The sequence below is a fragment of the Grammomys surdaster genome, unplaced genomic scaffold, assembly GCF_004785775.1.
Source record: "Grammomys surdaster isolate TR1022 unplaced genomic scaffold, NIH_TR_1.0 126531, whole genome shotgun sequence".
In the NCBI taxonomy this organism is placed as follows: Eukaryota; Metazoa; Chordata; class Mammalia; order Rodentia; family Muridae; genus Grammomys; species Grammomys surdaster.
In genome coordinates this window covers 13132943-13150131 of record NW_021621323.1, presented here as the reverse complement: position 1 = coordinate 13150131, position 17189 = coordinate 13132943, and the positions used below count along the sequence as shown (strand labels likewise).

Sequence of the window (17189 nt, the reverse complement as noted above, 5' to 3'; positions counted from 1 at the left end):
AACACTCAAACACTGCAGCCATCTCTTTAGGGTCCCCATGCTTATTAATTCTGCACAATAAATTATTCAAATCTTTGTGTTTTTAGAGATCTGTCTGGCCCACATCAAGTAAGTACTCTATGACAGAGCTACATCCCAAGCCATGTATCAAGATGACTTCTGTATAGTAATAGAGGTGTATGGACATTAAGCCCAAATCAATTGCAGGTCAAAGGTTATGTCAAAAAACTAAGGGCTGGTAAGATGGCTCGGCAGGAGGAATGTCTGCTGTACAAGCCTGACAACCCGGGAGATGCCTGAAACCATGGTGGGTACAGAGAACTGATGCTGAAAAGTTGTCCTCTGATCCTCACATGCTCATGTGTGTGCATTCAGACATATATGATAAAACAAAGAAGGAAGGAAGGAAGGAAGGAAATCAATGGAATGTAAGCACAAAATAGTTCCCTGTAACTCTACATCAACTAAGCCTTTTCAAGTGGTTTTGGATACTCTCGTTTGATTCAGTAACTATCAATATAATCAGACAGTCAATACTGACATCAATTCCAGTTGTATATATATATTTCCTCTGAATCAACGTTGTCCAATCAAAATCTAATACAAAGTTGGGCACAGGAGCACGTAACTGTAATTCTAAGTAGAGGCAAGGGCAGACAGAATACTGTGATCTCAAGGTCAGCCAGGAGTCCACAGCAAGACAAAAAGAGTCAAAGAAATATACACACATAACTAAAAAATAAAACAGCACTAAATTAAACCCCTGCCTAATCTATTTGGCCCACTAGACAGGTTATTATTCCAATATAAAAAGACTACCTTTTTAAAATTTTGTTTTTGAGACAAGGTCTCACTGTGTTTAATCTTGGCTGGCTTAGGACTTGCTATATAGAGTAGGCTACTTTCTAATTCACAGAAATACACCCATCTCTGCTTCCTGAGAGCTGGGATTAAAGGTGTGTATCACCAAGCCCAGTTCTCTTAAAATGACATCTAAAAAGATTTCTGGACATAGTCTACAACTTATCTTTATACATATGCTTTGCATGCATCTGTACCACATGTATGGCTGGTACCTTTTTGAAAGTATGTTTGTGACGGGGGAAGTACTTGGATGTAGGAATGGGGCTCTCCATCATGTGGGTTTCAGGGACTGAACTAAGATCATGCTCTGCAACAAGAGATCTTTTTACCCACTGAACCATCTTGCCAGGTTCCCAGAAATACACTTTCTAACAAGCTTTCATTTATAAAACTTTGTTTTTATATACAATACAGGTTTCATGAGAAAAAACAAACAAACAAACAAACCTGTTTTGTTAGTGTTTCCCTAGGCTATAGCAACATCCAAAGATATTCCACAGTAAATGTTCAATTCTTCTTTGAGAGAGTCTCTATGTAACTCCAGCTGTCCTAGAACTCTGATTAGGCTGGCCTTGAACCTACAGAGATCCACCAGCCTCAGCTTCCATCACATCCAGTCCTAAGTGGTCAATCTGTTACTACGGAGCTCCTTTAGTTATAAGCCTCAGAGAGTATAATACAGAAACAACTGTTTATATAGACATAGAAAATCATGTTTATGCATATAAAATCACCCCGCAGAGGAAAAAGAAGGGACAGGCAACTTGCCAGGGTACTTATATGTGGAAGTGATCAGCTGTTGTTCCCTAGCCAGTGGCCCTCCCTGTGGGTTAGTGACAGAAGAGGCCTGACCACAGGCTGCATGCAGTGCATAGAAACTGCCACTCCTATAGGCAATGGAAGCAGTAATAGTGCATTGCCTGGGAAACAAACATAGAACACTTTCAGGAGATTCTGATGATGTCTAGGATGGCAGTCCTTCATGGGTATTGTAAATACGCTTCTGGAAACGAGTTAATTACCTGAATCTTGCTAATTTCTAGAAAAATAAGACTTCTGTTTTCTTTTAAGGTCGATTCTCAGACTCCCTCTAAGCTCACAGTACCTGACACATCATCTAATTAAAATGTCTATTTATGAGAAACTCAATGCTTTTAAAATTCAACATCTTAATAAGAAATATTTGGTACAGTCTGCTGCTTAAAGGAAGGAAAGATGAGAAAAAAACAGAAGGGAAAATCTAAAAAGTTACAGTTAGTTTGTATCTGATAACCCTGCATTTTTATTTTTGCAATTATATATTTATTTTGAAAATAAAAACAAAACAATTATGTTCAAAACACATTTATTTATGAAATCATCTGAAGTTGACTTGCATAATTTCAACAAGAAAAAAATTTGACATACACTGCACTTGTCATTAGAGAAGTCTTATTGACACACCGAGGAGCCAAGGTTTTTCCTTTTCTTTTCTAATGCAGATCTCAGCACAACATCCATCAAGCAGCCTGGTACTAAGAACTCTTCAGCAGGGGAAGCCCCAGTCTTCTCAGTCATACTCAGAGAATCGAATATGCTGACTGGCTTGCTGAGTTTTAACCAGTCTAATCTTCTCAGCTTTGGTGATTAGCTAGAGAGAAGGTGAGAAATTAGAATGTCTTGGGAATTCCAAAATGAAAAACAAGCATCACTCTGAAAGCCTTACCACTATCAGGCTGAGGAACACTTTTAAAAGCTGAGGTAGAAAGATAAATGAAATTGTTATGTTTAGATCAAATCAATTTACAGAAAGCTGGAAGATTTTTTTATGAAATAGACCTTAACTTTTAGGAACCTTCACCCCCCTCCGATTACGGTTCACTGTTCAGCTCTCTCACTGACATGTCACTCACTGTCATTAGCCTTCCTTAGGAAAAGCCACACCTTAGCATGACTCTGTATATTACCTGGACTTGGATATTAGTTACTAAGACTAAATGCTGTGAGACCCTTAATTAAACTGTGATTAAAGATTTATATATGATTTGAATGAGATGTCATGTTTCTGGGCTGTGTACTTCTCAGTTTGCTTTACATATTGTTTATTAGCCAGGCATGGTGATTTATCTCTTTAATCCCAGCACTCCAATAGCAGAGGGATCTCTGTGAGTTCAAGGCTAGCCTACATCACACAGTGGGACCCTGTTCTCAGAAAAACAAATAAAAAAGGCAAAAAACAAAAAACAAAAAACAAACTGTTTACTGGAAGGATAATTCAAGCAGAGTGATAGGACTATAGTTCATAGCAGTTCTGTACACTAAATTATTATTAGTAGTACTTTTTTTAAAAAAAGATTTATTTTATGTATGAGTACACTATGGCTGTCTTCAGACATACCAGTAGAGGGCCCGGGATCCCACTACAGATGGTTGTGAGCCACCATGTGGTTGCTGGGAATTGAACTCAGGACCTCTGGAAGAGCAGTCAGTGCTCTTGACCGCTGAGCCATCTCTCATCTCTCCAGCTCCTATTTTTTTTTTTTTTTTTGAGATAGGGTTTGTGCATCCCTGGCTGTCCTGGAACTTGCTCTGCAGATCATGATGGCCTTTAACTCAAGAGATCCACCTGCTTATGTCCCTAGAATACTAGGATAAAAATTATGTGACACCATGCCCAGCATATCTGTCTATATGTCTGTCTATTTATTTTGAGTAAGTCTTACTTTGTAATTCTGTTTGGCCTGTAACTTACTATATAGACCAGGCTGCCCTGAGTCCTGGCATTTAAGGTGTGCACCACCACACCAGGCTTATTTTTTTTTCACTCTATCTCTAATATACAGAATTCTTTTTCTTTTTTGTTTTGTTATAGCCTTGGCTGTTCTGGAACTCACAATGGAGACCAGGGTGACCTTACCACATCTACCTTATGTTACAGTTCTTTTGTGCCAATTACACCGTCTAAAAGCTTAAAATTTGCTTTACAAATGAAAAATTAGGATAAAACACTACAAATAAAATATACATTACATATTATATAAATTACAAGAATATGTACTTTTTAAAAAGAGAAAATAAGGTTTTTTTTTTTTTTTTTAAAACACAGAAGACAACAGATTGAAGCAGTTGCTATTGCTTTTTTGCAGTGGGTCTCTTTGTAAGCCAATCTGGCCTGAAGATCACTCATCTGCCTCCTGAGTAGCTGGGACTGCAGGTGCAGGCAGCCAGCAAAAAGTTTCCTTAGCAGAACAAAAAGCTCTAGCTTAGCTTTAGGGGATCAGAAGTGCAAGGCCTTTCTCAGCTACACAGTGAGCTTGAGGCAGCATGAGATACAAGGAACCTTGTGTCACTCAATCCATGAATCAAATCTGATGTCATACCTGAAGACAGGAGGCCATGACAGGATTCAATTAAAACACTGTCTACAAATGGCAAGAATAAAAATTCTGGCTAGCCTAGCACACTAATAATATGTTCCCAAAGAGGAATTCTGCCTTTAGCTGGGTAAAATCCAGCAGTAATTCCAGTGAAAGTCCATATTGATTAAAAACAAAGTCAAACATCTAAAAAATGTGGGTGGCGGGAGATGCCTCTGGGATAAGGGCACGTCCTTTAAAGCCTAACCGGAGTTCCATCCGTGGGACCCTCCAGGGTAGAGGTAGAGAACAAGCTGTCCTTTAACTTCCACACGCATGCTGTGGCAGACACATCCACATGAAATTTAAAAATATAATTAAAATAATTAAAGAATATTTAAACACCTGAAGAGCACTCCCCTAGCACCTTAAGGCCTGGCAGATTCTTGACTTAATAAGAAGTCAAAGTTAAAGCACATCCCACCAAGACCTGGGGCAGAAAAAACAAGTCATAACTTCCTTATATTCATAATCCTTTGTGAATTCATTTACATGTGCCTGATTGTCACATGTAAACACTTGTGCAGAAAGTATATACACTTTTTACTGATTTACTTATCTTCTTTCTGTCCTTCACTCATGGAAACAATGAGCTGTCATATCAGGAAGGAATTATGTAAGAATCACTGAGATTTTGCCATTGTTTTCTATATACTTAATAATTCCCATTACTTTAGCCTAGATTGTTGCACTTCTGGGTTCTCTTTAGTAGATGTGAAAGCTACCTGGTTTAGTCTTCTGTGCCACACTGGCATTGCTTATAAGCTAGCTAAGGGAGAACGGGGGAATGCATTCTTCAGGCCTATTACTCTATTTGCAGGAGCACCAAGAGCGAGAGCATCAGCTCTGGTAGGCAGTCCACAGTGGCAGAGTAAGCATTCTTTAACACCCTTAAGGAGCTGAGCTCAACCTCCAGCACCAGAAAACAAGTTAGATCAGCAAACGGGTTAGTTGTGGTTCTCTCTCTTCTAGCTGAGTGGCAGCTCCATTGAATTTTAATCTGTGAAGTCAGCTAGCTTCAGTTGTTCCTACCTAGATCATGCTCACAACCCTGATAATGAAGCATATTAACTTGGAAAGAGGAACTGTTTTGTTGTTGTTATCCAGCTTAATTTTATAAAATACGATAGACAATGTTTATTTTTTTGCTCAAAACTAAGAGGAATATTAATCAATTTCTAAAATTAAAAGTTTTAATTACCAGTTTAAAAAAGTATAGCCAATTCAAACAAACCTTCACACCAATTAGAAGAATAAATATCACTTATCTGTTCTAGATTACTGACATTAACATCTGAATATCTCTAACAAGTTTTGAAATTCACACCTTCAAGGAGAAAAAGCCCCAAGGAAGGAAGAGGCCTCCCCATCTCAGCAAGAACAGTCTCCATTGAAGAAAAAAAACTTGACAAAGATCAACAGTAGCAAATGTCCTGTCAATCATCAGAAATGCCAAAAGAGGAAGATGAAAAACACACCAAGCCAATATGCATGGGAAATCTGAACCAGGTCTTTCAAAGTTCTTAACAGTCTACTCTAAGCACTTTGACTACAACAATATTTAAAAGAATAATCACCTGCTTTCAAAGAATAAATGTCATTCTCAGTGAGCAACATATTACATTAATTATCATAGAAATAAAATTGTTGAATGAATCAGTTTGTTTTAATTTTTAAAAAAGATTTATTTATTCTATGTATGTAAATACACTGTAGTTGTCTTCAGACACACCAGAAGTGGGCATCAGATCCCATTACAGATGGTTGCGAGCCACCATGTGGTTGCTGGGAATTGAACTCAGGACCTCTGGAAGAGCAGTCAGTGCTCGTAACCTCTGAGTCATCTCTCCAGCCCAGTTTGTTTTAATTATTTCCGTTTGCTCTGGCCACTTATTATCATAAAAATTGTAAAGTTTCACATTGCCATCAGAAACCATACATGTACCATGCCTGTACAGAAGATAATCTTTCTACAGGCACTTATCCTCAATCTACAAAACCCAGAAGCTCCAAATCAGGACCAAGTATATTTAAAATGCAATTACAATTATGGATCCTTGTGAGTAAAGGATCTTAATTTCATCCACTTCGAAAGGAGGAAAAATCTGTATTCTTTTTCAGTCTGAAGCAGCACTCTCTAATAGGAAACCCAAAGTGAATTTATCCTCATTTATTACTGTCAGGAGATGCATATAACCATTCCCCTTACCTTTTCTGTGCCTCTTTTCTTTTCCCGAGGTTGATTAAGTTTGGCCTGTCTATCTACCAAAATCTTCTGCCAGTACCTCTGCTCGTGATCACCTTAAAAAGAAGCAAAAGCTCGGATCACACAGTGATACACACTCTACACCTCACCAGCACCAGTTGGGGGAAGAAAGTTAGTTCCATTGGCCCAATGCAGAACTAGTAAAATAAGTCCCAATAAAACTGTTTACTAGAAACACAATCAGGTTTTACCAGAAAGGACCTCCAGGTTCCAACAGTGCTTCTTTCTAATTTCAGTCTGTGCATTCATGACTGCCTGAGCATCCTCCGGGGTTTTGAATCGGGCATGGCATTCAGTATCACCTTCCAGCAAATCAATGTAAACAACTTCTGAGATTGTGGCTAAAATATCCTATATGGAAAAGATGTATGAAAACTTAAAAACCACACTTATGATGTTTGACAATAAATGAATGTAACCACTGAGGTTGTTAAAATGTAGTCTATCAAGCTACTTTGTAGTTGATGGGTAAATATATAAAACATACAGAAATACTCTACAAATAGATTTACACAAAAATGAGAAGCAATTTAACAACTCATCGTAAATTACTGTAGCTCATCCTCTTGGATGTGTCTTTAAAATATGAACTGACAAGGGGATCGGCTAAGGGCAAGATTTGAAGAGTGGTATACAAATGGCTCAGCCCTCAGCAAGCCAGAAGGAGGTTAGAACCAGGAAGATTAAAATAAAAGAAAGATAGGATTGGAGAAGTTGAGTCTCACTCATCTACACAACACCACGTGTGACTTAGAACACAGAGAACCAGCTTTCACCATTTTACAATAACCAACAGAAACCCTAGGGTTCTTGGGTAGGTTTACTGCAACACAGCCCAACAACTCTCAGTTTTAGATAAAATACCTAAGTAACCTTTTTTAAGCAAGCTGAGGTCACCCAGCAAGAGTTTTACCTATAACACCTGCTGTGAGGGCTAATTAAGGAGATTCCTGCATTCTTAATCAATTTTTTTCTCACACCAGGTTTGCCACAGAACACAATGCATTTATGCAGGAATGTCACAGTAATTTTATTGTTAAATTTCACTCATTAAAACTAAAGAAATAAAGAAACCCTGATTAATTAAGAAGAAAATTTTCTAGGCACAAGAATTAAAATTCCCTTAAAATGTCATAGAAAAAATTGAGGAGATTTTAGACATTGTAGGATAAAATTAGTAGTATTTTAAAATACTACTAATAGAGAAAATATTGTAGTATTACTTAATTGTAAAGGATAATAGAGATTTATGGATCTTTAGAAGACAGAAACTCACCCTTAATACACAATATTCTGTAATATAAGAACACTCTTACTGAAGAATGTTTCCTCAATCAATCAAGAAAAAAAAAAAAGGACTGGACTGGAGAGAATCAGACCTGGGAATCTTCCAACTTTTTTATCTAGTTAATCATTACTAAGTAAGATACATAGCAAGAGACTAGTCTGTAGTATGTTGATGAAATTGTAATGTATTTCCTATTAGTGATAAGACTTTTATAACCGATTTTTCAGATAGTTTTGATACTACAGTTCAAAAGATATTTACTATTTACTCATTATAAAGTCAGGCTGATCTCCTAATTTAAAATCCTTATAGTGACAAACTAATCTGGTAATCAGTTACAAACAAGCAACAGAGCTCAGATTTTGTTTCAGAAAAACTAAGTAATTACTACAGAACTTTCAACTGTTGCTTTACAAAATCCTCCTTTGTGTGCTTGCTACTGAATCCAGGCATCCATGCTTGCAAAGCATTTGCTTACTGACGTCTGTTCAGGTAATTAATCTAAATTGTGTATTGTTACCATATTTTCAGATGTAGGCTAATAGAATTTGGGATTGGCAAATACAGCTTATTCTACAGAGTGAGTTCAAGGACAGCCATGGATACACAGAGAAAGCCTGTCTTGAAAAAAACCTGTCAACCAACAAAGAAAAAAATGGTACCAAATATCTTTATAAACAGAAAAACTCTTTCAAAGCATAATATTGAAAAGATATTATATTATTTCAACAAGTCCAAGTTAGAATCACTATATCATTCTCCACTGAACTACACAGACACCAGCCATTAGTGAAACAAGAAAGAAAGGTATTCAGGCTGTTTGATGCATGCCTTACTTCCTGAGGAACTTTGGTATTTAGAATAAACCTACCAGTTATCAGAGTTAGCATGGACTCTACACGTAGTTTATCAGAGAGGTACACATTCTTACTGGAGTTGTTTTGTTTTCCATGCTATTTTGAAAACATTTCACGCAGGGTTCATAAATATTACCTTGACTTGTTTCCTGCCAGGTAGAGGCTCTGCACTCAAGATCTTCACAATCACTCCAGTCACGAACTGTGGGCCTTGTGCACTCACCTTCTCCTGGGTGGAGCACTCTTGAGCACTGCCTGCTGCTGTGAAGAGGAAGGAGGCAGAGGTAACCTTCCCCTGACACTTCACACAAGGAGTACTATTCTACAACAGCAGCAGTGACTTCTCAGGCCAATTTAAGGAACTCAGAACTGTAAACTAATATTAAGGAATCACACTGCTCACTGGAATCAACATGGAATAAAAGGCATTATACCGCTAAACCAAAGAATAAAACCTGAATATTCATCAATATAAACATAAGAAAATTCAAAGTATACTATTCAAATGCGAGAATTTATAGTATAGTTTATAAGAACTTAAAATCTTTACTAACACTACAACGAACGAGAACAGTGTTGTAACACATTCCTGCTTGGTGCACTCCATCCACTAAAACTGCTGCCATGCCTACCTCCAGGCACTCTGAGAGTCAGCTTGCAGGTAATGTATGGAAAGAATAAGCATAAACCTCCACATTTTTTCTTTTCTTAAAACATTTTTTTTTGGGGGGGTGATGGTCCACTTAAAATTAGGGAAGCCACTCTCTCGCCAAAATAAAACCACCCCTGAAAATATTCATAGACTAATGTGTAAATAACCAAATGCCACTATATGACCTTTACTCTTTCCATTCCCTGCTGCAGACTTACTAGGCGCTTTACAGTCTGTTTCCATTTCCGACTCCAATTTTATTTGAGCTATTGTTTTTTTTAGAGAAGCCATGCTAGCTTTTTGCAGTGCCAAATACTCTTTCTTCAAATCCATCCATTCAGTCCTGCAAAACAAAAATTGAGCTACTACAGTGACAAGATGACTCAATTAGAAATCTGACGTTATCTAAATGAAGTTGTTCACAGTAACTCCAAGTCTTTCCAGCTTTCTCTTCTTCTAAGGCATATATTTACACTGTTTGTTACACCATAAATCTATCTAGTAAACACACAAACGAAGTTTTTCTTCCTTAACACTCAAGGAAAGTGCTTGAGTTTCCTAGTTGTTTCTAATATTTAATTGTAAAATCACTTTTCAGTTACTCCCTTAAGTAACAATCACTAAATCAGGCAACTTGGGGGAAAAGTAAGAGATTAAAATAAGATTTCTCAAATTGCTTCCAATTTGAGAGCTAACATTCCTTAGGATTTACTTGAATCTAAAGGAATTTCTAAGAAGAAAAAAACACCCCATGGAAGCAATTTATTTATTTACATACATTTAACATGTAGATGTCTCTTCAAACAGCTAGGACTCCCCCAGAGAAGCACAATGCACCTCCTGGCTCTGTGGGAGCGCTCATTGTTACCCTAATCTGTGCCATCAAACGGGCTGATAGGAGATTTTTTTTTTTAAAGCGGAGGATATCTTGTGGTAATGGTTTTAACAGTTAACATTGACATCTGTTTACTTCAAAAAAGGAAAAAAAAAATCCAGACCTACCCAGAACCCCCAGGATCTACTTTCCCTGAGAGCTGATACATTAAAATAACAAAGGGTCTTGTAATGATTCTCTGAGACAGAAGCCAAAAGGAATTCAGGAGTTAAGAGCAGTATAAATACAAGTGGTCTAAAGTTACTGTCCTTCACCCTCCAAGGAGAGGACAAGGCTCTTTGGAAGCCGCTCACCCACCAAGGTAAAGAATATTTCTGGAACCTGGGTTCTGAACCCTTTCCCATGGGATTGCGCTTCTATTTTAGCAAGTTGCCTGGTGGGTGGGTTCCCTTCAACTTTAACATGGGAATGCTTTCTGTCTCATTAAAGAGTAAGTGCTTCCATGTTTTAGTAGAAGTGAATTCAAGGTACTCTTTTGGGAGTGGAAAAGCTCACTTTTAGAGTCTGATGGGAGTCCCCTCTGCTTTAACATGGGATTACCTGCTGTGTTAAAAAAAAGCAAGTGCTTCCATGTTTCAGTGGGGGTGTCTTCAAAACTGGCCAACTTTTTCTTTAAAATGCTGTCGGTTAATGGAGTTAAAAAGACTGGGCTTCCCATCACTTAAACGTGGTTGTACTTGCTTTGGAACTAAGAAAGTAAGTGCTTCCATGTTTTGGTGATGGTAAGTTTTCCTTTGTATTCTCATGTCTTTGTAAACCTCACTGAAGTTTGCTTAAGGGGCCTCCTTTACTTTAACATGGAGGCCCTTGCTGTGCCTTTAAAAATAAGTGCTTCCATGTTTGAGTGTGGTGGCTCCTACTTAACCTTCATTGTGCTGCTTAGATAGACCAAGGCCGTCACTGTTGCTAATATGCAACTCTGTTGAATAGAAATTGGAATTGCACTTTAGCAATGGTGATGGAGCTGTGTCCGTGGCCACGGGGAATGGGCACTTACTTGGACAGCACTCTCAATGGTATAACCTCCTCGCCCATCTTGTGTCTCTCCTTATGTTTCTTCTTATGCTTTCTCTTCACCTTTGAGAGCGAGTCACCTTTTCCATCTCCTGTCTCCTTCTCCTCCTCCGTAGAGCATAGTTCTAAGTCTAGAAAAAGATTTCCGTAAGATCCTTGTTGTGAAGTAGCTAAAACATTTGTGTAACCCTACTGCCATGCACGGTACCTCTGCTCTCCTTGGAGACTTCAGAAGTGGCTTGGCCAGAGCCATCCTTCTGAGCCCTTTTCTTTGCTTTTGGCCTTGGGACTAGACAGTCTTCGTCGGCGCTGCTTCTTTCCCTCTTCCCTGCCCTGACTTCAGGTAAGCTCGATATTTCAGCCTTGTCCCGCTTTTTCTTTTTCTTTGCAGGCTGCTTTGGAGCTTCTGGGGTTTCTGCTTCAGAGCCCTCAGAGGCAGTCCTTGGTCTCTTCATGGTTTTACACACACCAGAGCTACTGCTATCCACAGCTGACTCTTTGGCCTGCACACTCTCTTCCTTCTTTATTCTGCCTTTTTTCTTTTTCTTCTTTTTCTTCTCTTCTGTAACAACGTCATGGTTTATTATTTACAGTTACGGCTTATTATTTACTTAGGCTAACTTAAGTAAGCACTCACCAGCTACTCGTAAGGAAGGGATGGGCTTGTTTTTCACTGTCTTGGGGAATATGCCAGGCTTTCTGGGTGCTTCTTCTGGTGGGTTGTTCAAAAACTGAAACGATTGCAAAATTCAGTTATTCCTGTGTCTTGTTTCTTTACTTTACAGGGTCCCACAGAAGTACGCACCTCAATGGCTTTTGCTGCTTGCTCTTTTGTTTCAAACTCCACAAAGGCGAATCCCTTCGGATCCCCAGTAGACTTGTAATGTGGAATACTTATGTAGACCACATTGCCGCATTTCCCAAACACTCTCTCAATCCAGCTGTGTGTAACATTTTTGGGGAGTAACTCCTGTAATAAATCAGACTTGGGATGAACATTTTTAAAAGTTCCTACATCAATAAATGGTACTAGAATTAAAACTTGTGTCATTTCTTACCACGTATACCGTGCGCTCTTCCTCGTCCTTTGGTCTCTCACCTAGGGGTTTTTTCCTCCTGATTCTGGTCCCTTCTAAGTCCAACTTTATAAAAACAAAACAAAAAGCTAAATAAAGTCAGTAATTAATTGGATGTGGATGACTTAAAATGGAATAGGATTTTACCTCTACAACAGATGAGCTTTTCAGTGCTCTGGCTATTAGCTTCCCATCAGTTGTCAGCTTCTTCATTTTGTTAAAAGACACCAGAAGAGAAATGTCCACATCTAGTTTATGGGGATAATGGGATGTTACATTGAAATAACACTTGTGCACACGCACAAGTTATATTATATATGAATTAGAACTTAGATTAGGAAAAACTTACATCCATCTCTAGATTTTTCAATTTGCTCTCGCAGAAACCTGTCCTTGTGAAGGTTTGCATCTCCAAACCAGAAGTCCACCTGCTTAGCAATATCTGCAAGCACCTGTTTAACCCGTGATCGCTTCTTTTTTTCTTCTTTTCTCTTCTCAGTGCTTTCCATAGTTTTTTGGTTTTCAGTTTCCATTCTGAAAGGGCAAAAGTGGAGTGAGGCTCCAGATGAGGCTGCTGCAGCTGGAGCATGTCCACCTGAGCCTTTCCTGCTGCCCTCAGTCTATTTTGGCATATTTCACAGTATGTTCTAAAAGCTGGTCGGTTAGGCAAGTGGAAATTTTTAAAGTACCTGTTAGCTTATTTTAAAAAGGTGAATACTGTATAACTGGAGGCCTCATCTCAAATTTTCAATTCAACCTATCAACCATGCAAGTGGAGCTCCAATGAGCTCAGTGTCTGCCTAATCCCAACAATGACCTGTTCTATATACTGAAAATAAGGTATTAAGCATTTCAAGCTCTTTTCTAAGGTGGAAAGGTATAAACAAATATACAGACTACAGTGATGAGAGCAAGCTCCACTGCTAACTGTGGTCAGACACCTTTGGGGCTTGCATATCAGATAGCCTGCATATCAGATATTTACATTACTACTTCTAACAGCAAAATTAGTCATGAAGCAACAACAAAATTGTATGCTTGGGGGTCAGTACTACAAGAGGAACTGTATTAAAGTGTCACAGCGTTAAGGAAGGTTGAGAGCCTCTGATGTAAGGTATAGTGGAATCCATAGCTACACTACCTTCTCTCACTAGATCTAAAGCAGAGCAGACAGAACTGCAAAAACACAGACATTCACAGTTATCAGTCCACTGTCTTAGCCCAGAGGCCATTCTTCCTGTTTCTCACAAGGGTTACTTTTATAGTTTACCATATTCCAGTTCAGGATGATCAAATACACCTTCAATTTAGAACAAGTTACAGACCAAACATAAAGTCACACAAACTATAGAACAATTTAGCTTCCCTACCCCAGGCCTAAAGAAAACCAGCTGGTTAAATGGCTATACCTTCTGATTATAGAGCTCCCTCATCTTTACCCACTGTCTGTCTGTCTGTCTGTCTGTCTGTCTTTCTCCTTGATGCTAGGAGAGGAATTAGACCCATGGCATTCCACATCTTACCACTGAATTATTCCTCAGCCCTTGCTATGTTCCTAACCCTGTTTGTACTTTCCCAAGGTCCTGTAGTAATGAATAATTATATTGCCATTCCACACATTTCAAAGGAAATGTATTCTTTCCAACCAAAATCTATCTATTCTCACTACTGCTAACACTAATTCACCAAGTTGACCAAACCAATTCTGTTTGTGTTTTGAACAAGTTTTCTCATTTCTGTGGTCCATAAAACTCGGACACAAATCTTATCTATATAATAGAGTTACTGTGAAGATTAATTAAAGAAAATGTAATTTAAGCACTTAAAAACTCTGCTGTGGAGCAGACTGCAGAGATGAAGTTAATTACACTGCTTTTGCAGAGAACACTGGTTCAGTTTCTGGCACTAACATCAAAGCTCACAACCTCTTATAACTCTGGTTCCAAGGGGGATCCAAAGCATTCTTCCAACTTGTGTGGCATATGTGTACACACATACATTTATACATACACACATATATTAAATAAGTTTTAAAAAAGACTCTTAGGCTGGAGAGATGGCTCAGCAGTTAAGAGCACTGACGCTCTTCCACAGGTCCTGAGTTCCAATTCCCAGCAACCACATGGTGGCTTACAACCATCTGTAATGAGATCTGATGCTCTCTTCTGGTGAGTCTGAAGACAGCTACAGTGTGCGCATAAACAAAATAAATATATAACAAAAAACAAAACAAACAAACAAAAAACCAACCAAACAACCAAAGGAGGGGAGAGAAATTGCTGTGAAAAACATGATTCCATGTTATTTTTACCAATCTTTCACTAAATCCTATCAATCTGATCTTTGAAATGGCTCTTACCCTCATTTAATGTTTTACACAACTGCCATTAGAATACAATGAGCTTACAATATGCAGTAGAAGTCATCTATCCTTTACAGAGACACTTGTCTCACCTGCCTATAACACTGAGATGGTTTGTGAAGGTTTCTTCTTATATTTTTGGTAGTGAGCCTAGCTTTTAAGGGCTGAGCCATCTTTCCAGCCCATACAGGTTATTTCTAAACTTGCAACATTAGTAATTCCTTATCAGGTTTTTTGAGGTGTCATAAATATACTGTTAAATGGGTGTGGTGTCACACAACTTTCATCCCAGCACTCGGGATCTCTGAGTTTGTGGCCAGCCTGGTCTACAGAGTGAGTTTCAGAGCTACACAGAGAAACCCTGCCTCCAAATAAACAAACAAACAATATGCACCCACAAAAACCATAGTCTTGGAACAAAGAACTTATGGCGTAGCAATGCCAGCTGTTTATATACATTGTTTGAAATCTTGACAACCCTACTTGGTAGTTTCTTTCAATATTTAAAGAGAGTCTGAAAGGTTATGTCATTTAGTCAAAGCTAGGTAGGTAAGCAAGCACTGATGTTTGACTTTTATACTGTCTATCTTTTAGTAGAGGCTTCTACACTTCATCACCATTCATACTACATTCTGACCTAGGAATTTTTAATCTGAAGCCCCTGACACTTCTGGGAGTTTAAAGAAACCTTAGGAATACATGAGATGTTATAAGAATATATAAGATGCTATCTTTAAAATTTTTTTAAAGATATATTTATTTTATGTATATAAGTACACTGTAGCTGCCTTCAGACACACCAGAAGAGGAGACTGGATTCCATTACAGATGGTTGTGAACCACCATGTGGTTGCTGGGAATTGAACTCAAGACCTCTGGAAGAGCAGAGCTATCTCTCCAGCCCCACAAGACAAAAATTTTTTAAAAAAGGCAAAACCATGCTTGTACAAGTATAAATGAATATGGTAAACTTAAGTGTGACAAATCCATATAAAGGAGGAAAGACCAGATCAATATACAGTAAAAAGTTGAAATGAATGTTAACATATACTGGTCAGGACAATGACATCTTACTTGGGCAATCATGGTTTTCATCTTTATGTTTTCAACAAGTTACAAAGTTGTTAACATTGCTCAAAGACAGTGAATGACATAGGTAATCTGGGAGTAAGCTATGCTACATGTAACATTAAAAGTTTTTTTTTTTTTTAGAATTTTATAATCATAGGTTTTGCTTGTAAAATCACACACAATCCATGAGTACATGTAAAATTTCAGGCTATGAACAAAAAGAAGCGTACCCAAAAGATTGAGAACCAAAGCTGTAGTCATGGCAAACCCCTAGTGGCCCGGAACTTTGCTCCAAACGAATCTTTTAGTGTGAATGTTTTACGAAGCCATCTGACTTCCCACCACCACCCGGCTTCGAAAGACTACTAATGGTATTCTTACTTCTTGAGGACTTCATTTTCAATGAAATTTCCACCCATATTTTCCCTTAGTTTCTCATAAACGCACTCAGAACTTAAATTCCTCATTTATCGTTTGCCCCTTCTACAACTGTGTTTTCTATAGAAGGCCGACAGGATCAAAGAGTAGCAAAAGAAATACTTAATTTTAGAATGCAAGTTCTCACAACTGATGTCCTATGGGCAGACAACCTGCCTAGTACCCACAGGTCCTCTAAGCAACCCTACTTCCGCACAGACTGCGCCCCCGAAGCCGGGCGTGCCCCAAACACCCCAAAACCAAGCTCGGCCCGCCCCCTCCGTACTAAAATTGGAATTGCAAGGGCCGCCACGGAACTGCGCGTGCGCACAGAGTACGCAGCTAAACCAACGGAACCGTGGTGAGGGGGGCGGGGTGACCCGACCACAGATGTAGGGTGGACCTCAGGAGGTCGCACTGAGAGGAGTTTACACCTCACCGGGTCTGAGAGGCTCTACAGGCCATTTGTGACTTACTCTGTGCACGTCCCCAGATCCACGGTCAGCGATTGTGTTCTTCCACGCTTTCCGTCTCCCGACCCTAGCAGTCGGCGGAAATTTGCGTCATCCGACCAGCGACGCGCTCCTCGCAGCCCACTACGGAAGGCCGGGTCCGAGGCCCACTGTCCGTCGCTGACGTCATAGGCGACGCATCTCGGGGGCGGGATCTGGAGCGGGGGAAGAGCCGCGCGGAGACTGCTCTTGGATGCGGAATTCCATTGGTGGTTTGCGAACGGCGGCGGGCCTGAGCGGGTAGCGTCCCTGCTTGATGACGTCAAACTAGTTCGCGGGAGAAATTCGAAAGTGGAGTTTATGTCATTGAGCAGGTGAAATGGAGACTTTCTCTCTGGTGTTCTAGGCAAAAAGGGTGGATAGACCGGGCGACTTGGCGCGGTTGGGAGAGGATGTGGACACTGACTCGCCTCCAGAGAAGCGGCCCACGAGGCGCCGTTAGTGTGCAGGGTGAGGCTGTCACCAGCGAGGCCCATCCCGGTTGTGGTTGTTTTAGGGGCAAACAAAGGACCAAGGGTCC

General features: G+C 39.4%; 1 protein-coding gene across 1 annotated transcript; it reads right to left on the bottom strand.

The window, feature by feature from the left end:
- Window positions 1-2192: 2192 nt before the first annotated feature.
- Window positions 2193-16784, bottom strand: Larp7 (La ribonucleoprotein domain family member 7). The gene is made up of 13 exons (XM_028760454.1): window positions 16634-16784; window positions 12657-12841; window positions 12455-12555; window positions 12290-12373; window positions 12037-12201; window positions 11869-11962; window positions 11440-11793; window positions 11215-11362; window positions 9541-9665; window positions 8807-8931; window positions 6717-6876; window positions 6469-6560; window positions 2193-2494 (listed from the first exon to the last, which is right to left on the bottom strand). The coding sequence occupies exons 2-13, from the start codon at window positions 12838-12840 to the stop codon at window positions 2414-2416; spliced, it is 1713 nt and encodes a 570-aa protein (XP_028616287.1). The 5' UTR covers window position 12841; window positions 16634-16784; the 3' UTR covers window positions 2193-2413.
- Window positions 16785-17189: the final 405 nt, after the last annotated feature.

Bases quoted from the DNA above. Each gene is read 5' to 3' on its own strand.
- Larp7 (XM_028760454.1), bottom strand. From the start codon at position 12,840: ATGGAAACTGAAAACCAAAAAACTATGGAAAGCACTGAGAAGAGAAAA. The intron at 12,202-12,289 runs GTAAGAAATGAC...GATTTATTACAG, and splicing joins AAGAGCGCACGGTATACGTG to GAGTTACTCCCCAAAAATGT. The intron at 9,666-11,214 runs GTAAGTGCCCAT...TTTGTTTTGCAG, and splicing joins CCATTGAGAGTGCTGTCCAA to GACTGAATGGATGGATTTGA.